This window comes from Helicoverpa armigera, chromosome 10 (genome assembly GCF_030705265.1).
Source record: "Helicoverpa armigera isolate CAAS_96S chromosome 10, ASM3070526v1, whole genome shotgun sequence".
NCBI lineage: Eukaryota > Metazoa > Arthropoda > Insecta > Lepidoptera > Noctuidae > Helicoverpa > Helicoverpa armigera.
This window is the reverse complement of record NC_087129.1, coordinates 6406502-6428164: the sequence shown is the minus strand read 5'-3', so window position 1 is coordinate 6428164 and position 21663 is coordinate 6406502. Positions and strand designations below refer to the sequence as shown.

General features: G+C 36.5%; 3 protein-coding genes and 1 long non-coding RNA gene across 4 annotated transcripts; 1 reads left to right on the top strand and 3 right to left on the bottom strand.

Annotated features, from left to right (window-relative positions):
* Positions 1-2153: 2153 nt before the first annotated feature.
* On the bottom strand, positions 2154-11818 carry LOC110372374 (G1/S-specific cyclin-D2). The gene is made up of 4 exons (XM_021329011.3): positions 11342-11818; positions 10364-10579; positions 8425-8581; positions 2154-4239 (listed from the first exon to the last, which is right to left on the bottom strand). Exons 1-4 carry the CDS (start codon positions 11573-11575, stop codon positions 3956-3958), a joined length of 891 nt encoding a protein of 296 aa, XP_021184686.1. The 5' UTR covers positions 11576-11818; the 3' UTR covers positions 2154-3955.
* A 2963-nt stretch (positions 11819-14781) lies between these two features.
* On the bottom strand, positions 14782-15461 carry LOC135117432 (uncharacterized). The gene is made up of 2 exons (XR_010276908.1): positions 15126-15461; positions 14782-14987 (listed from the first exon to the last, which is right to left on the bottom strand). It is a non-coding gene; the product is annotated as an uncharacterized LOC135117432 (long non-coding RNA).
* Positions 15462-16913: 1452 nt separating this feature from the next.
* LOC110372313 (anaphase-promoting complex subunit 10) lies at positions 16914-18083 on the top strand. The gene is made up of 3 exons (XM_021328929.3): positions 16914-17215; positions 17350-17586; positions 17673-18083. The coding sequence occupies exons 1-3, from the start codon at positions 17119-17121 to the stop codon at positions 17882-17884; spliced, it is 546 nt and encodes a 181-aa protein (XP_021184604.1). The 5' UTR covers positions 16914-17118; the 3' UTR covers positions 17885-18083.
* LOC110372312 (translation initiation factor eIF2B subunit epsilon) lies at positions 18073-21593 on the bottom strand. The gene is made up of 10 exons (XM_064036665.1): positions 21380-21593; positions 21177-21301; positions 20874-21065; positions 20602-20785; positions 20250-20494; positions 20049-20168; positions 19022-19332; positions 18759-18938; positions 18392-18672; positions 18073-18306 (listed from the first exon to the last, which is right to left on the bottom strand). Exons 1-10 carry the CDS (start codon positions 21470-21472, stop codon positions 18100-18102), a joined length of 1938 nt encoding a protein of 645 aa, XP_063892735.1. The 5' UTR covers positions 21473-21593; the 3' UTR covers positions 18073-18099.
* Positions 21594-21663: the final 70 nt, after the last annotated feature.

Here is a 21663-nt window from a genome sequence, read left to right as displayed (position 1 = left end):
GTGTGACAATGTGACAATCACTGGTAATTACGTTTTACCAGAAAATTATGTTTTTTTGGATTTTTATCTAAACTTGCTTACATAGATGTAGTGATAACCAATCTTTGGTTGTCGATCTATGATCAACATAGTTGGGAAAAGGCTCGGGATGAGGAGTGATAAGCAAAGATATGAATCTAATAGTTATGTACATCAAAAGATCTCCACATGAAACAGTTTGTTAATTCTAGCAGATTTACGTAAACGCCAATGCAAAGATCCGTCGTTTGTCTAATAAAACAAACCGCGTGTTTACTATCTGCAGTCCCGATAGCTCTTTATAGTTAGCGTTAGATCAGTGAAGGGGAAGATCGGTCCTTGCCGGGACGGAGCAGGTCCTGCCGCGCTGCTTGTCAAAGTGGCCGCCGGCGTGTTTGAACAACTAATGAGCGGCTCCCGGGAGACGGCGTGTTTGCACCGAAACGCCCCAAGCGCTCGCCTGGGTTTTTCGTACAAACGCCTGGGTTTGCCGAGGTCTCTCCCCCCACTGCCCTCACGGCACACTCGTTGTTTGCTCGCCACTCGTTGTCGTATCGGACTTTCGAGTGTAAATTGGAAATTTGTAGATAAACCTACGTACATAAGGGATCAAGTATCAGGTAAATCGTCGCACCTTTGTATCTACAAACAACGATGTGCGAAATACTGTGTATAAACACTGATATTGTTACCTAATTGTAAATATGGTATGTATGGTGGTATTGTAATAATGTTATTTCGCGAACTCAGAAATCTGGACATCTTTAGAAATCTATTTATTAAGCTTCAAGTTTCAATTCAGATGTCTATTACCTAATTACCAACTATCTGTTATCATCACTTCAATATAAAAATAATATTTCCTACAGATCGTGGTATTCACAAAACGTTATAGAACAATTCAAATTTTCGCCTATCCGTGACAGTAAATCGTCATCAAAATAAATTAAGAACACAACTTTTGTTCTATTTGAAAGCTCTATCGTCAGTTACCATAACTGATTACCTAATTAAACAGAAACAATAATTATCGTCATACTGGAATAATGATTTATCTAATACGTAGCTTCTCCCCAATAAGAATTCCTAATTTTACAATATCCCCTGGGTATCAAGTTACACCTTAACATTTCATCGATATCAACATAAAATCTATTTTCCTAGACATCGACTATCGCGCGGTAAAAATAAACGCAGACGAATTCACATTCACTATTTATGTTTGTTGAACATTATCACAAACAAACATAGTCTGCGAGTGTTAAAAATAAACAAATTCTTCACTGCTGCCCTCTATAGGCGGCACGCTAAACTAAAATCTTAGATAGGAACACTACGAACGAGCCAAACTGTATCAAAAGCATAAACCATCCCTCGGGAACTCGAGAGCTTTAATACTTTTCGTGTTCCCGTATAGAGGGCGCCACTGCCACGTTTTTATGAACTTTCAAAGCTTTTTCAATATGCATGTGGTAGCTTTTAATGCATTTGTTAATGTAGATAGGTAATGCTATTTGGAATAAAGCTTCAGCGAGGAGTATAGAATAGAATAGAATTTTATTTTGCAAATTAGGTACCTATAGTTCCAACTAACACGTTGTTTTCAGAATACAAAGTCATACTTTGCAATATAACGCGTAAAGCTCTGTTTGAAGTTTGATAAAGAACTGCGGAAATAGTAGCCACCGAAAAAAAGCTTTGCTCGTCACTTCTACCTGAAAGACACATACTTTCAAAGCAGGTAGCCAACTCGATCTGGCCCTGTTAAAGACGTAGGCATTTGAAATTGTGTACTTTTAATTCGTTATTTGAATTACATACTTTTAAATTCAATGATGGCCGTTATTGTTTGCCTATTTTAAACGTTTTTCTGCTTTTTCTTCAATTTTTTACAGTAAATATATTACGAGTACTGAAATCGACACTGAAATATTTATAAATAAATAAATACTATAGGTATCAAGATGAAACAGCGTTTCTATCGTGATGGACTTTTCAGTAAATAAAGCCTATTTATCCAGACACGCGGTACAGCATTTTCAGCTAGAAGTTATGAAATCTGATTACCGATATAATGACAAAGATACCCAGAATATACCTAGGTTTTCCTCATTTGGAAAATTAAAACGCAGAAATGTTTTTGGGGTTTGTTTTTATTTTAAAACTATACATTATTATATATGGCCAACCTATTAATTAAGCTGCACCATACACATCTATACAATAGGCATAATAATCATACGTACCTAACACAATCAATGTTTAAAACGAAACCTTAGCTACAAATGAACAATAGCTATACAAGCGACTGTATATCAAAACTTTCTCACAATTAAAACGTTTTAAGGTAGAAATTATAATAAAATTGATTAATCTGTTGAACATGTTCATGATGAAACGATAACATGCCAAGCATGAATACAATTTTGTGTATCTATAGTCCGTCGTTTCTTCACAGGCTCCCGGCCTTTTTAAGTAGTAATGTAGGTATGTTGTGTTTAGGTGCATATTCATACACTGATTAAATGCTATTATAACCAAGTAAAATATAAACAATAAATTAATTTAAATAACAATGACAAAAGACGTATCCACAAATATTGAAATAGTAAACGTGACATGTATGTAAATCATACTTCACAATTTTACAAGTGCATTTCTTTCAAACATTCGTAAGCTGCTTGCCTAATTTCAATTCACAGTGATCTTAATGTTAATGGTTGCATGAACACTCATTTTTTAACTTATATGTGAAAGTTACATTGAGCCGACACGGAATAAATAGAGAAACTTGAAAGCTCGCCCATTAATTTATTACAATTAGTAAAATTAACATTGCGTAACGTAACGCTCCGGTCGTCGAGAGCGCGCCGTATACCCGCGCTCCATCTTACTGTGTGCTGGAGGTGCAAGTCTCTCCCTTACTCCCGCCGCCACCCAATAAATACAGTTACATACTAATTACAAGCGAGGAAATTTAATTGTCTATACATTAACTAACTGTGGAACTTCTCCCGCTCCAGTGATGAGTATTCTAACGCCTTTTGTAACAATTTGCCAAACAAACTAAAACATACTAATTACCTTAACAATAATACTTACGTATACAAATTAAATCTATACATCTAAATACATATTAAGTTTGGTCGAAAACAGGAATGTGTAAAACGTTTGACTAGAATTTACTAAAACTTAACATCGACCTAAATAAATATTACAACATTTAACATTTTCACTCAATATCAGCAAATACTAAACACACCTCCCTCCGCGAAGAGGGACTAAATCAAATTGATTACAAAATGAGATCTTACTAGTTAGTACACAGTGACACACAAAATTATAAATACAAAATAATATATACATCGAATATCTATTCTTCTTCGATTAGATCTTGCTTGATTAAGTTCTAACATTTCACACAATTTGCTAATGGAGTTCGTTTGTTTATTGTAAAAAAGTGATTTCAATATTTTCAGTCTTTCACAAACATTTGGAATCAACGGAGATCAAAAAGCAAAATATTTCTATTATAACGTTCGGCCGAACGAAAAAAACCTTAAGCAACTCGCATAAATGAATCTATTTTACAATAAATAACATTAATCTACTCTAATGTTAATATTTTACATAAATAATTTGAGATCAATGAACAATAATTTCTTCTACATAAGTTTTCATCGATATTGTATAAGAATTGACATCGCTTCTTTTGGATGAAGGCTCTTTTTTGCTTATCGACGGGATCTTCTTTTGTGAATCCAGGTGCACGAAGTAAAAAATGTTCGTAACAATGCAATCCATACTTTCATAAACACTGCTCTGAGATCGTTTGGTTTTGGTTGTTGATTTTTGTACTATTTTCTTCACAGGTTATAGTGATCCTTAGATGCAGAATAAACTGTTGGCAAAAAATACAAAGTAATGTATTTTGTTGTTAGAAATGTACGTCTTGCACGTCTGTGGGTGTGTTCGGTAGTTGCGTCTGCTCGGGAGTGGTCTGCTTGTAGGGGTGCGGGTGCCTGGCGCGGGGCTCCTGCGGCTGCGTCTCGCGCGCCAGCACGCGCTCCACGTGGCGCGCCACCAGCTCGGCGGCGGCGGACGGCGTGCGCGTCAGCGCGCACAGCTCGCTCACAGACATGCGCACACGCAGCCCCCGCGCCGCCGCCGTGATGCACGCAGCAGCTATCAACGATGGCGGCACGAGCAGAAACTCCGTCTCTGTTGACAAATAATACAGACTTTATTTTCAATCCAGTCACAGGCTCTCAATAATATTGAGTGTTGTTCGAATGCAAACTTAACAACATACACGCAAGCAGACTTTTAATAAGGTTGATTTTCAAACGGGTTTCTTGTTTACAACTTTTTATATCGAAATTAAGCTTCTAGTGAGGACGCAGGCGCAGGTAGAACGTGCACATCTGTTGCGAGATAATTGCCGCGGAGTGCGGACAGGTGGCTCGGACACCTTGCATCTCAGTCCGACCATCCGCTATATGGCGTACATTATTAGCATCTTATAACTAACCTACAAATCGACCAATATCAAGCATACCTATCTAAAAATAAAACTAGTGAAGTCAAACAAGATAACTTATAAGTAACAATATAAGCAAAAAAAAGTTTCGACCTTCGTCGTCGAAGTAAAAAAAAAGTCGTGTTACATTTTGCACAATACCAGAACTCTTTTGTTATAGTTGAGAATAAGGAAGGAGAACAGCTGCCCGATTTGTGCATTGCGTCCCCGTCTGCATCTTTGTGTGTACCTACTCCGGGACAATAGCTCGGGAATAATGGTAATTTACATCTTAAGTCGTCTAGCTAAGGGCGCAGCTGCATTTCGCTACGAAGGAGGGACTCTATTGTGCGATTTGAAAATGTAACTTCGATCACAAGGCGACTAATCAATATTATTTGCTGCCGATTACGCCCTTTCATTTTGCACAAACGGTAGGAATTGCTCAATCAATCGCAATGTAAATTATTTAACATTTGTATAATGATTAACATATTCCTAACGGTGTTAGTCATTGGAGCGTCACAAGTCAATACAGTATAAACTTGAAGTTGCTTTAGGTGTACGTACGACGTCAGCCAAGACGGCAGATGTGAGGACACCTGGCGCGACCCTTCCGCTCGCACCTCCGCGAACCACGCCGCCACCGCCGGGTCACTGCCCACCTACTACATGCACCCTTCTTTACTCTATCGTGCCCTTATACACTATACGTCGTGACCATTCCTTAAGAAAAACAATATCGCTACACGCGAGCGCGTCATAATTTTAATCAGAAAAAGTGCCCACACTTTATTAATGTAACTCAAGCTCACTAGCTTATTACTAGCAGGTCAATGAATCCAGGCTAGAAATGAACTTTAGGTCTGTTGCAGACGTTACACTTCCTGAGCACCGTGCATGTCACCTAGCGCTTGTTAATCACTATAATACATGAACACGCAACGGTGCACGTTGCATACGTGTGTAAACAGAAAGGTCGTTGTTTAATGTACATTTCTATGGACCAGTAGCTTATTAAAAATCAAAATGGTTCGCGAGTCGGGTATCAGGTCTGATCTGGTCAGCGTGAGCAGCGGTGCGTCACGATCCGTTGCGCGACAGGTTGCCTGTCAGTTGGCGCGCCGACATCTGCTGAGCAGCCCACGCGACTGCCAGCGACCCGAAGACTTTACACCCCCGCGTCTTACCCTTCTAATTACCACAACTGCATTGACATAGACCGTACTCAACAGACATCGAGGACCGTTAAGTTCCGTTTGAGAAACCCGTCAGTCCCACCCTAATAGTGAATCCTGCCAAACCTAACACAAATAGAATGCAAAAATGCAGGGGTTGCAAATAGTTTTGTCTAATTGTGCGTTAAACTGGTTTATATGGTAAGTTATCATTTTGCAAATGCATGACAGATTTTATGGCTTATTTAAATATGTATCAGGTTTAATCAAATATCAATGATTTTTAACATCTAATCTGAATTCATAATGTTTTTACTAACAGTACAGGCACTTAATTTATTATATCCGTTTTGTTGACAATGGGAATCAGGCTATTATAAGGCATTTGGATCGGATGTTGAAAACGGAAGCCCAAATCTCGCAAGGTAAACGTTGAAATTGTGTTGGAAGGAGATGTACGGCTTATCGGGTTAGATAGGGTGGTATACCGCCAGGTGCGCGCCGAGACGGCTCTTTGTCGCGAAGCTTTTGTCGAGACTTTGGGACAGGGATTCGGGCGCGGAACAATGGCCGCGGGACGTCTTCGTGTATTGTCCCCGAGTCAGCTGGCGCGGTCGCCGGGCGCTCCCCTGCGTACGCGCCGACTAGTCTCATAAGTCACCGTAACCGTGACACTACGCCAAGAAATTAGTCCGGTCAAACTGCACATACTGCTCTTTACAAATCGTTTTGCGTGAACTAATAATACCATGTAGCCGTAAAAAGTTTTACGGTTATGAGATTGGATCCAATTTCGAATATTGCTTTCTTAGCAATTATGATCGTACTAATTAAAATGCCTTGTAAAAGAAGATGAAGGAAGTTTAGGGGTCAAGTAATGTTATTAACCCTTTCACACCTCGGGTAATGCACGATCAGTTACCGGCAATTATGCTACTTCCGGCGACACCGACAAAACTTGACGCCCCGCTACACGAAACGTTTCTGTTTACAATACTACTTAATAGATGCAACTGATAGTTGACCTGGTGTCACTTTCACGCAAATAATATTCATGAATGAGTAATAGTACTTCCCATTACAAACTTTCAACAAAACTCGTAACGATCAGAAACGACTTGGGTTTCTCAACTCGGATTAAAAAAGCCTACATATCACCACATGTACCTACTCATTGCATCCTAAAAATCACGCGGTTTTGGCATACCTAATTGACCATAGATAGTAGATTGAGTGTGATACGTCAACGAATAAGCTATGAAAAAGTAAAACAAAGCTGGACCAATGAAAGGTGACAGACGGTGAACGAATGGTGGCCATAAATAACTGTTATCAGGATTCGATGGACCATAGGGGCGGACGGGGTTAAGTATCGTGATATCCTTTTACACACTTTGGTTAACTACGAATTTAAAGAATAATTAAAACAATAACGGCACATGTGTCAACTTTTATGTTTACATAAAATGGAATAGCTAGATTTCTGTGCTACAGATTTAATAATAGTTCTCAGCAATAGAGAGATTCAAAAGGACAATTTATAATTAGGTATGTTGTTTCATGTACTATAATGGCATTTACTAATGTGAAGTGAGAAGATTACTAGTAACATTATATGTAATTTAATTATGTATCTAATTATTTACCTGCAAGACTTCAATTTTTATTTTTTATTTTTTTAGGAATATGTATTCAATCATGAAACTGACTCGTTATTATTATAACTGAAAATAGAAAGGAAATGGTTATACTTATCATTTCATTTTTTTATAAATAAAAAACTGCTAAGGTGCTAAATAAAGGTCAGGTGTTTAGCCAAGCAAAAAGCTTAATATGAATTTGTAAGTAATTTCCACTAGTTTTTTATTGTGTTCAGTGATCGGAAAAGCGCAACCCTCGCTTGGAGGTAATGTCAGAGGGCATTGGTAGTTAACGTGAGTGGAGGGCGCAAACAACATTTGTACATAGTATGTATTACATAGCCAGGTACCTACGTATTAAGTTTAGTTACTGTAAGTGTGTCCTACGGTGTACGAGTGAAGCTGATAGTTAAAATTAAAACTCTGAACTCGTTTTAAATCAAGTTTGAAGTGAGGCCGTTATCCTTTGTTATTTTACGACTTTACAAGTACCTAATAAATAAAGGTATGAGTACATACTACAAATATACATAATTCTCCAGCCACGTGTCCTCCCTCTTTATGGATTTTTTACGATTCTAAGGTTTAATACTCTAACAGGTTTTACCATTTGTTGTTGCGTAGGTACCTATTGAAATGTAATGGCATAATTTGAAATTTTAAAATGTAGTGAGGTCATTCGTGTATAATGGGAGTGCGAGAGGGTCAGTGGCTGAGGGGTGCGCGAGCGCAAGGTGTGCGCGTTATCACGGCGCAAACGGCATGTGCGCGTTCCGATACACGCGTCCACTCCCGGCACCCCACATTACATTGCTACCCCGGCTAACACCCGACAATCACATTCCAAAACAAAGGGAACGTCCCACATAATCATTAAGCTAAAACCTGAACAAATTAGTGAAAAAAATGCCAAACGACATTTATCGATTAAAGTTAATTACTATCACCGTAGGAAGACTGTTCGACCCGCATGAAACCAAGTTTCGCAAGAGATTTATCGGTGCTGAAAAATAAGGTACGCGCTAGCAGCTACATACTTGTAAGTAAGTAATAAAGATTGTGTACATACCGGTATAACAGACGGAGGTAAGCGTGAGCGCGTGCGTCCTCACCAGCGGGTTGGCGCGACCCCACGGCACTCGCGCCAAGAACGGCTCCACGAAGTCGAACGCCGTTGCAATAGACAACTGCCAGTTCAATCGTTGGAGAAGCATCACTTCCCATTGCTATAACAAAAAGAATGCAATTTAAACGACGGTCGTTTCGCTTTTGAATTTAATTATTCCCAAAGGGCACGACCCCGTGTGAATAACAGTATACTTTCGTACATTTGAAACTAATTCCCTGTTCTTATAGTTAAAGGAAGGGATGTGCGACCTATTCTTATATTCTTAACAGTTGATACGTAACCGTCATACTTGATGGGTTAGGCGGAAACCGCAAAAAGTAGCGAATCACGTTACAATTACTGTAGAAATGTCATAAGAAAACACAAGGGACAATGGAACCCTTCGCTGCTGATATTTTCACATGGCCACTGATATAATAAGGGTCAAGTGATGCCTTGTTTACATTCATAACAAATGTTCTAATTTAGGTAAAGGCAGGGTAAACGCTATCCAAACTTCAGTCATCTTGAGTGAGTTTTGAGTTCAATAAACCGTAGCACCAATGAGATAACTATGATTTATGAGGGCATTCATAGTTAAGATGCTACAACAATGATGTCTTATTAAAAAACGCTCTAAGAAACACAACATCAAAACGATCAATTGAATTTTATAAAAAGTACTTAAATATCGTATAATTATGCGGTAACATAACATTATAATGAAATTGGTGAATATTTAAGTAATAGTCCTTTAGTATGGGAAAGTGGGATCGCCCGCACCATATGACAGCATTAAGTATGCGCGTTGCAGGCATATCGCGATCATCGCACGAATTAATAGCAAGGAAATACGAAGCATTCCACGGTGTCATACGCTCTGAAGGAGTGACGAAACGTTCTCACGGTATCCAAATTATATTTAACTAGAACATATGGTGTATGTGCGTATTGCTTAGTTAGTATAACAGGGAAGAAGTCTACCCTTAGCAGAAGTTTTTTTATGTTCACAACAGCAAGCAAAACTATTGCAGCTTGAATGTTGTTTGGCCATTGAACTAGTAGCGTGTGAATGCGGTGACAAAGTCAAAATTGATTACAAAGGGCAAGCTCATGAGCGACCAACAATCGCACCTGTCCGTGCGGGTGTGAACGATTATGACAATTTTGTCATTACGCTTAGCTGTGGGAATTTATTCAATAACATATTTAGAGTGAGAACTTCAGTGTGACAATTTTTGAACCCTTCTCCCTTTAACTTCATAAACGAAAAATAGAGTGCAATAACCTTAGCTCATTAAAGAAGTGAAATGACGGCTACTTAAATTAGTTCTAATTTAACTGGCCATGTATCGTATTCTTTTGGCCCACATTTCCGTCGGAAACAAGTGAACGACCAATTCGGTGCCTTACTTCGTCACAGGCTGTGGCTTCGGAAGGGTGACAGTCTTATAAGCACTCTTGACTTTCTCGAGGAAGGTGTAATTGCCGGAAACTGGCGTGGTGTAAGGAAATGTCGCTTTGGGGTGAAGGAGTGACATTTGACTTGGCTAATCGAAGTTCCTTCACTATGGAATCAAAACAACAATTAAGTTGTATCACAGGATGTGCCGTGCCGGACGTAGAAAGCGATAGAGCTACTTAGATTTTTTATTTAAGATTTTGTAAAAGGAAGTGGTGACACACTACCCTGAAATGATAAAATCGTGTTTCTTAAAATCATTGTAGTTTCATAACATGTCTATAGAATCATATTTTTTGAGATACGTCAATTTTTTATCGCCCCATTAGTCATACATATTTGAAATAGCCGCCACGTGCCAAGCTTCAAGCCAGCTTGAAGTTTCTTGTGTAAGTCCCTAAATAATTAAGTAATATGTATAGTATTCGGAGTACTTACCCTGACTTCATGAGGATACACGGTGTTATCAGTGTAAGCGCAGAGCAGGTCGACAGACAGGGGATGGCACTGGCGGAACTTGGAGGCGAGCAACATGGCGGTGACGGCCAGGAGTTGCAGCTGCTGCCGTGAAATGGCTCGCTGCGCCAGGAACCGGTCCATGTAGCTCACTGCCAGGGGAAACACCTGCTCCTCGCATTGTTGTTCCTCGCAAACCTGGAGAACACATTATATTACCATCATGACAACATTAAATTGGCTTTCTCTAAAATAAGACAGTAATTTTGTTTTTCTTGTACGATAGATTAGGCTCCCTCAGTTACGTCACAGTGCATCGGAGTGACGGGACGGGGTCATTGTCATCGGTGCGTAAATTAGAAGACGCCCGAGGAACTCCAGAAACGAGACAACATTATGTCGATACCACATTAAGTTTTGAATATTTAAATATTAGTTTAGTTTTTACAATAAAATGTATCTACGATATACCTATGTGTATTTGTATTTTATGCCCTAGCAGTCTAAAATAAAGAAATAAAAAAAATATAATGTTTTAATAATAGTAGGTATATTTATGAAGTGCGCAATCATATATTTTTATTGAACATCTCAAAAAAACAATTACAAATCAATTAAAAACTTTACGCGCAATATTGTTTTCTATCTACCCTCAGCACATATCCTAATTAACATTTTTATTACTGATAGAACTAGATCTCGAACTGTATATTATGTCCATAAGTTAGAAACAGATAGTTCACTTCAATATCAGCCATTTAACCACACAACACATCATTAAAGCGACCAAGTACACATATTCTCAATACTCAAATATTCAGGTCATTCACTTCAATCAGCTGTTAGTCGCGACCCTATAGTTACGATATGTATCATTGGTCATCAATCTCTTTTGATTTGTTTAATAACTCTGTTAATGTAAGAACATTGAATAGTTCTAGTTAATTGTGCTTGACTTACCTCCAACATCCAGGTGGTGACAACTTTTCTCATGAACGGCTGGATATCAATTTGTACATTTTGGAAATAGTCCGTGTGAAGAGCGTGAGCCCTCTCCAGAGCCAGCAGGTTGAGAAGCAGCCGAGGATCGCGATCTAAGGCCCGATCTGGACCAGCGACGCACATGTCGACCATCCTTCCACTTCCACTGTTGTTTCCAGAATTCTGCATGTTCTCGCCACAGGACAAATCCATTGTGTACACAAATTATTCAACACTCAAGTCTTCACAAATTGTTTATAATATTTATCGGTAGTTAAAGCGAATATTTTTTCGAAAGTCGCACTGCGGTACCAAGTTTGTTTACAAAATGGGTTCGTAACGCAAGGGAAGTGAACGCACGCGCACCGTACACAGCCGCTCTTGGAGCGGCCTACAGACAAAGTAAATAGGGCTGTGTCGGAACGCGGCTCCACACCGCACCTCACCCCACTTTTGATCTCCCTATTGTGGCCCTTGGTCCTTGACGCGTCTGGGTCTTATTCATAGTACAAACCATTCCAGTTTACAAAAAAAATACAGTACTGCCGTAGCAGATACAGTGCAGTCATTACTGTATAAGCAGAAACTTGCATTTCATCTATACTAATATTATAAAGTTGAAGAGTTTGTTTGTTTGAACGCGCTAATCTCAGGAACTACTGGTCCTATTTGAAATTTTTTTTCAATATTAGCCCATTTATCGAGGAAGGCTATAGGCTTTTTATCCCGGTACGGGAAGTAGTTCCCACGGGATGCGGGTGAAACCGCTGGCAGAAGCTAGTTAAGTTATAAGCCGTCAAAACACCTGAATTCAGGGCATTTTTCAACATTCATTCATTTTATTCAATTAATCCAATTTTACACAATTTATACATGGGTATTCTTGTAAACCGAAGTATGTATTGGAAATAGTTGCACTGTTTTATTTTGAAAAACATAATTGCCAACAAATGTTAATGAAAGTTTAGACTAACGTTAGGCATAGGTACAGTCAGCGCCAAAAGTCGATGAACAGAATCAACATGACAAAACACCTGTTCACAATAAAATGCCATAAGTTATAGTCGCAACTAGGAAACAAAATGGACTGTACACCAGAAACTTACAAAAGTCGTTAAACACGAGTATTTCAAAAGTATCTGTGCACTAGTATTCCTAAAGTCGCTGTACACCATCAATCCAAATGTCGCTGAACATCATTGTATCAAAAGTCACTAAACAGCAGTAAATACAAAATTAGGTTAACAAAGTGTATTTTTAATGTTGCCGTGTGTTAATCTACTTTTGACGCTTATGTTGTTCAGCTACTTTTGGGACAGTACTTGCTTGACCTTACTAATGTATGGTAACTCGTTAGCATCTATTTCAATAATTTTAATAATTATTTTGGAAATACACTCTTTTGCAAAAAAAGCGGGCACGTTTGCGAAATCTTAGTTTTAAGGACTTTACGTGTATTTCAAAGGGTTTTAATGATTGTAGTATGTTTCTAGCATCAAAAGGGTTAGCCAAGCATGCGTGAGAGTGTATTCTAAATTTGAATTTTGTACAATTGCTAAGAAATTGGTTAAACCTTGTTTTGGACTAATTGCTGGCAGAAAGTTCGTCGGTGTTTTGAAAAGTTTTTGAAGTGATTTTCAGAAAACTGATAATGCAGTTTTAATTAATGATTAATGCACCTTTTTGTTAGATAAAACATTTTTGAAAAGCTATGCGCATTTGATAAAATTTTCACCTGCTCTAAATGGGCTATACTGATGATTGATGGCAATGTTAAGAGTTTCGGTATTTTAGTGTAAAGCGTTCTTCTGTTTAGATATTACACCTACGTGTTTTAAAATATCGCTTTTTCATAATTGAACACTATTTAGAGGAGTATCAGTACATTGGGCTGCGACAAAACCAATTTAAAGTAAGCAGTGCCGATCACAACTCGTCTCCTTTCAGACTTTAACATTTTTAAAAATCTTGAAACGATCAAATTGGTTTCGTCATCAATCATCAGTATAGCCCATTTAGAGCAGGTGAAAATTTTATCAAATACGCATAGCTTTTCAAAAATGTTTTATCTAACAAAAAGGTACATTAATCATTAGTTAAAACTGCATTATCAGTTTTCTGAAAATCACTTCAAAAACTTTACAAAACACCGACGAACTTTCTGCCAGCAATTAGTCCAAAACAAGGTTTAACCAATTTCTTAGCAATTGTACAAAATTCAAATTTAGAATACACTCTCACGCATGCTTGGCTAACCCTTTTGATGCTAGAAACATACTAAAATAATCATTAAAACCCTTTGAAATACACGTAAAGTCCTTAAAACTAAGATTTCGCATACGTGCCCGCTTTTTTTGCAAAAGAGTGTATTTCCAAAATAATTATTAAAATTATTGAAATAGATGCTAACGAGTTACCATACATTAGTAAGGTCAAGCAAGTACTGTCCCAAAAGTAGCTGAACAACATAAGCGTCAAAAGTAGATTAACACACGGCAACATTAAAAATACACTTTGTTAACCTAATTTTGTATTTACTGCTGTTTAGTGACTTTTGATACAATGATGTTCAGCGACATTTGGATTGATGGTGTACAGCGACTTTAGGAATACTAGTGCACAGATACTTTTGAAATACTCGTGTTTAACGACTTTTGTAAGTTTCTGGTGTACAGTCCATTTTGTTTCCTAGTTGCGACTATAACTTATGGCATTTTATTGTGAACAGGTGTTTTGTCATGTTGATTCTGTTCATCGACTTTCGGCGCTGACTGTACGGGCTAAATTAGGAAGCAGTTTTCTACTTTTCGGGAATAACAATGTAGATAACTGAAAATTATCAGTTACATTTTGCCATCCGTGCAGTAGATTATAAATGTATAAAACATGTAATGAAAGATGAGCCCCTATTAAATAAGGATGTAAAACAGAAAACCTAATAATGGTCTGCCTGACCCGGGAATCAATTGATCTTAGCAAAAGCGTTTGCAAGCATTAAACTAGTGAAGAAATTAATATAAACAAAAATGGTAACCACGTAGGTACAGTGGGTCTACTTAATTCTTGGGTCAATTTTGGAAAACTGATGAAGGTTCGTTTTGAATACACCGCGACTACGACTTAGTCATATGATAGCAACATTCGAAGTTTTCCGTGATCCTGAACACAATGATTAATTTTGAAAAATTACAGATGCATTTCGAAAGAAGTATTAATTTAGTGGCCTTTATAATATGTATAGCTGCTACACAGATTTATTGCACATAGTTAAGTTTTTAACTTTTTGACTTGCTTATGTACCACGTTGGGCATGAGTGGTTGGGCTGGTGAGCGCAAGTTTTAACTTCGAAGATGCCGCTGGTCATCTCCGAGCAATAAAAAATAATTCAATATCTTAAAATAAAATAATAATACCTGAATTTGTAATAACTTTTTATTGTAATCTATGAATTATTATTAGTAAAATACAATGAAAAAATTACAATACACTACAAAGGAGGTAATGTTTATTCGGAGGGCAATGGGCACACCTCAGTGGAGGCACGGAGGAGGGCCGACAGCTGCGCGTGCGCCACCGCCGGCTGCGCACGATCCGGTTGACATTTTATTACAAATCCGAGCACACCTGATGCCAACACCACTCATTATTATAATTCCAATCTTTTTCAAGATTACTATTGTATTATTTTGAGCGCGTGCTCTTATTTTGCCCTCTCTTAATTTGAATAACTAGCTTTAAAAACATTAAATACATTTTCACCACCTGCCATGTATTGACTGTTGTGTATCTTGAGTATGTTCTTTACTCGTCGTTCTTTTTGGGACCTTGGAATTTCTCTTGCATGTTAAAGAACGGGATATATTGACAAACAGCCTTCCATTCCGTGAGGTATATCGTTGATATTATTGTACCCAGGGTATATGCTGCTATCGTCTGAGAAAATCCTGAGAGCTGCTCCATTTGCTTTTTCCCTAAACCCATTTCGAACTATATTTTACTATATTGGACAGCGATTTAGTAGTAATCACAGCTATTCTATTCTATTCTTGGTTAATGAGTAATCACAGTATATTCGTTTAAAAAAACACCTCTGTCAAATTTAAGTGTCATTAATGCCATTTTTTCACATTTTTTCCAGCTAACCTTATTATGATTAAAAAAAGTTTAGTAGTAAAAATAAGGTAGTATGCCCACGCTTTTGCATTTTCTCTCCTATCTTTTTGCATCGATTATTCATTGTTATTTCATTTTACCTACACCTAATCAGTGCATTAATTAGTATACCTAAGTAGTAACAATGTACATGTTCCCAGATACCTAACATATATTTTTTAATTCACGTTCTGTTATTTTTGATAACAAATACTTAATGTCCGTGTGCACAGCCGGAACTGTATGAACATTTGGTGTCCGTCTGGGATTCTCCAAGTGGACAGTTCCCGCGGTGTTACTCGCTCATCGCACCACATGCTATAGTCAAATTAGACCGCACTCTGACCACTAATTAAAATGTTATCAATTTGTTTGACAACTCGTTCCCATCTCGTCTACAAGGAAGGCCCTGCTCTTTTTTTCACGAAATGTTGGCACATAATTTTGTGGTTAGCTTGACTGACTGAATGGGTAGGCAGTATCTTAGAATTGTATAGGTATGGGTACTATTGATTTTTATATTCTCATGAAAATACATAGGATTAGGAATACTTACTTACTATACTTAGTACAATAATTATCACAGAGAAAATATCAAAATGCCAAATGTCCAAAATATGAAAGATACCTATTATTGCGAAGGCTTTTCAACGAAACAAATGGTCCATCTAGTGGTTATTCGAATTTGCAGTTAATAAAAACTTTGATGCCATGGAATTTCGACGATTTGGATGTTGGATGATATGCAACTGTTCGTTTAAAGTCTAAATTAATTGACATCTGTGCATCTTGTGCAGAATAAGGATTTGCATACTAAGCATAGACCCCTTATTGTTTACTTGCCCCAGAAATCTATTGTTACAAAATACAAAGGTACCCTTTAAACCGCTTGGAAGCTCAGTTCATGTAAACGAGAATAACTACCTACTTATACAAGGCTCCTCACATTCAAATTACTCGTTTATCAACAATCTATATTATATTCAATGAGGTTTTATATATATAATATCATTGATTATATTAGGGTCAATTATTTTGATATTATCAATTATCTGTTGACCAGAGTGGGAAACTACGAGACTTGGTATGACTTCATTTCATACCAGCCGTTTTCCCACGATTTCACCCGCGTCCATTGGGAACTACGTACCTACTGCCCGAACCAGGATAAAATTTAGCATATGTTACTCAGGAAGATTACAGCTTTCTAACAGTGAGTTTTCAAATCGGTTCAGTACTTTTGGGAACTTAAAGGTAAAAACAAACAAACAAAAAACGTTTCCTCTTTATTATAATAGTTTAGAAAGTACAGACAGATTTGCAAAAGACTGTTACTCACAATTAAAAAAAAAATTTACAAACGACAACTGATTTGAGCTGAGTTGACACTTGACAGCATCTGTCAACAAATGTCTTCTACTTCCTACTTCTCGTTTCTGACGGTTTTTTGTTAATGTGTAAATAAATAAGTGGATTCTAGAGAGATATCGAAGACCTAACGTCCAAGAAAAATCTACACCACGATAACGTTGTTCTAACAATAAGTAAAAACGAAATTATTATCAAGTAGGTTCATAAAACTTGAATATTTTGTTTACAAAACATGGCTTCAGAAAAGGATCCTCTTGTTAGCGAGCGATCAGGAACGGTTCGCGAAGTTGGAAATCATGCAATATGGAGCTTATCATCTTGCAAGCCAGGTCAGTAACATTTCTAATACATCCTAAGCTAACTATGGTTCATAAACCTACAGCTAAATAATCAGTATTGGCCATAAAGTATGTCTCTTATTTCATATAAGATTTGTTTACTAGTATTTAAAATTTCTGTCCAGGATTTGGTATCGATCAGTTAAGAGATGACTGCATGGACACATACTGGCAGTCTGATGGACAACTGCCACACTTGGTCAACATTCAATTTCAAAGGAAAACAATGGTTTCCCACATCTACATTTACACAGACTATAAACTGGATGAAAGCTACACACCAAGTAGGATATCTATTCGAGCTGGCACACATTTCAATGATTTGCAAGAAATAGAAGTTATTGAATTGATTGAACCTAGTGGTATGTACTTTTTGTGCTACTATACTACTTGTTTTACATACTTATTTCTATAATCATGTTAATTTACATTTTGAATTGTGTTTTAGGGTGGGAAATGATCCCAATCAAAGACATCCATGACAGGCCTATCAGGACATACATGATACAAATAGCAGTACTCAGCAATCATCAGAATGGACGAGATACACATATGCGCCAAATAAAAATACATTCTCCTTGTGAACCAACATCATTTGATATCAATAAATTTAGGAATTTTTCCACTGTACAATTTCAGCAATATGCTACTATTCGTTAAATTCGATTATGATTGGAGATGCTGCAAAATGAACAGAGCAGTATTAAAAAATATTAAAACTATGATTAGGAATAAGGTTTGCATGTTGACCATTATCAAAAGTAACAAAAAAATGTGTCTGATGCTTATTTTAATATTCTTGCTGTAGTATATGAATGTAAAAGGAAAAATAATGCCAAATAAAAATATATGAGAAAAATTGTTTAATTTACAAATTAGTCTGATTCACTTTCTTCACTAGCTTCTTCAAGCCAGTCGAAAAACTTGACAAGTGAAGGCTGGTTTGCAATAGGACTCTCATTTTCTTCCAAGTTTTGGTGCCACTCCAGTAATGAATCCTCGTCAACAACATCAGCTTCATACAGTAAATGTAAGATTTGGCCACACTTGCCATCTAGCCACTCACATTTTAAACAACTGTCCTGAAAACAAAATAATGGGGTAAAATACAAAATAAAATAAAAAGTTTCCAGACATCTGACTAATTTAAAAAATTATTAAACTTACCTCTACAGCCCTCAAACAGTCCATAATTGAAGATTTTGTCTTAATATAGTTTGACAACACAGGTCTGAAATATTTCAATATATCCTTGACAGTACTGAGTACATTCTTATTTTCAGCCAGAACAGGAATACTGAGCAGAGCTCTAACAACAAAGAAGTTAACTTCATTTAATTGGATGTTGTATGCATATCTAGATGAATTAATTTCCAAAATGAGGTAATCATTCTTCAGTTTTTCTTCATACCCTCTTGCCAAGCTGTCAATAACTTCTTGCAAGAATACTGGAAAGAAAACAATTTCATTTAAAAAACAAGGTAGTAAAAACACATTGAAAATCAAAATTAGATGTTAGATAAACAAAACGTACTGTTGGTATCATCAGGAATAGGAGAATCTGGTAATGAAGAATCATCACTGCCGTCAGATGAGTAACAAGACTCACTGTCACTCCATGCTTTCTCAAAGCCAATGAAATCATCACCACCAGATCCTGACGACTCATTTTCCCATTCTGTACTTTCTGATGTTGATTTCATCAAAGTTTTTTCTGAAATATAAATGTTTCAAATTATCATCAAACAAAATACTGACTAAATAAATTAACTTCTATAAATATTCATTTGTCCATACCATTCTCAACATCAGTGCTCTCCAGTATATTTCCCTTCAATTGACTGCCAGCTTTGACAACAACGTTTGCTGCTATAATAGTACCATTTTCAACAACAGAGTTTTCTTCTATGGTACAATTATCATCAATAAAACTGTTTACAACAGTACAATTATCTTTTATAACAACGTTGTTCATTATATGACTCCCTTTGATTGTTACATTATTGCCAATCACACAGTTCTTTCCAATCATTGATTTTGATAAAACTGTATTATCATTAATATTGGTTCGTTCACCAATTAGGACATCTTCAATCAATGAACAGGACCTGAAAAATATTCACCAAAACAAATGTGAACGTAAACTTTTTTTAAATTTTACAAATTGAAAGGAGATTGGGCAAGAATGTATGAAGTCTGGTCCAAATGTCCACCACGAACGAGACCTATATAATTAAATAGTCCACTTAATTTAGAGTAACTTTTACTAAGAAAGTAAAAAAAAAAACAATGCCAAAAAAAAGTTATAGCCAAAAATGTATTCTTAATTTTCGGTAGTTTTTGTATGTTATCATTATAATTTTTTATTTTATTCCACTTCCATTTCCGCACTTTATATAAAACTAAGATGAGTAAGACACATTTGCATATAAACAGATGGGCTGTTTTTTTATTTTTGCCCGATGGATGTACGAATCACTAACCAATTGAGGCGCCAGAAGTGCTTGAATATACTCAGTGGTTCCTGGTTCCAGCGTTAACTGGTGGTGTCTTCTCTCTAATAATGAACAATTCTATTTTGTCAGAAGTTACAGAAAGTACGAAAATCGAACATCGCGAAAAGTAATTGAAAAAATGAAATTGAAAAAATCTGTAAAATATTGTATTTGATTTTGCTATAACTTTTTTCTGGCATTATATTTTTTTTTACTTTCATAACAAAAAATGTTCTACATTTAACGGGCTATCTAGCCATATAGGTCTCGTTCGTGGTGGACATTTGGACCGGAATCGCCCATTGTGCTTTGAAAAGATATTCTCTTACCTGCTGAGTGTTGATGACTTTTCTTTAAAGATATGATTACCCATAATGATAAAATTGTTCTGGTAAAATGAACCAGTTTCAATGGTTAATGGGTGCGTCCAATTGTGTAACACATCCCGACTGCAATGTAAACAATAAAAATGTATCAGTATAAAATCATAAAAATTTATAGTATTTGTTTTATACAAAAGCTGAACATACCAGACTGTCTGATAAGTTTTCCAATTGGTAACAGCTGCACCATATTGATTTCCTTTCAAAAGTGTGTAGTATAAGGAGCTGGCCATAATCTCTTCATTTATTAAAATACCATGTATGAAATCATCTCTCGTTTGAAAGTCAAAGTTATCAGAGAAAAGTGGTGGCACAGACGCGGAACAGAGTGCTATGCCTACATCAGCCAAATTATGGTGCAATTTTACCTCTGAATGGTTTAATACTATTTCCTGAAACAAATACAGTGTCTGTAGTTTTATCTAAAATCACAATTTATTTACACTAGGTACATATTTACATATTACAGAAGACATATTTAAATAAACAATGTTCTTACCAATGGAAGGCTTATGGTCTTCTCAGCTGATTTAGGTTTGTACTTTTGGTGCATCAATACTTTGTTTGTATTGGCATCAGCTGCTAAGAAAATTGGCTTATCTGAGCTGATTAATGGATGTTCCCAAGACACCTTTTTGTATACAAGTGTCATTGCCGCGCCTTTATCCTTCTTACATAGTTGTCTGAAAGACAACATTATTGTCAAGAGGATTTTATTGAAGGCAATATTTATTATAACTTTATAAAAACCATATAACAAAGATGACTTACTTGTGTTGTTCCAATAAAGATGCAAAATGAATGTTTGTCACACTGTTGACTCCCATTAACACAAAATTACCCTTAACAAGAGCAGCAGCATCAATTTCCCTCATCACATCACCCATAGTCTGGCATGTGTCAGACATCATTACTTGAACATCCATTGAAACATTCCATATCGCCTTATTTTCAATACAGCTCCTGAAAAACATAAATATTTTCTTTAATTAATGTTTCACACTTTTCTATTTAGCTAATAAAAGAAATAGGCAATCACTTCGTTTAATAATTATTGTAATTTAATAAAGTTACCTAATGTGATCCTTGATTTTTTGGCCATCTTGACTGCAAAATAAAATTACTTCTCCTACTCCACCACGCGAAAGAGATTCAAGTACGTAATCAATAAGAGGTACTCCTGCAACTGTTAGTAAGCCCTGTAATACAAAATCGTCATTTAATTTCCACCAATGCATTAACAATTTATTGCGAAATAAATATAAAAATTAGCTCACCATTGGTTTGTTATCACAAATTGGATTAAAATGTTTATTAAATGTATCCATTATAACCACCGCCTGGACAATGTTTTCCTTATCTATCTCCATTTTAATTTAGTAATGTAATCCTATAGAATTCTTATTATTTTCCACAATAATAATTGCGTACGGCTTACTTGCCTTGCACCTGAACACGAACCCACTTTTACGACAATTTGACGTTGTCAATTTTTGACACTGACAAACTGAAGCGGTGTGCTAGATTACTTTTTTTTATTTTTGTAGCAAGTATAAAGATA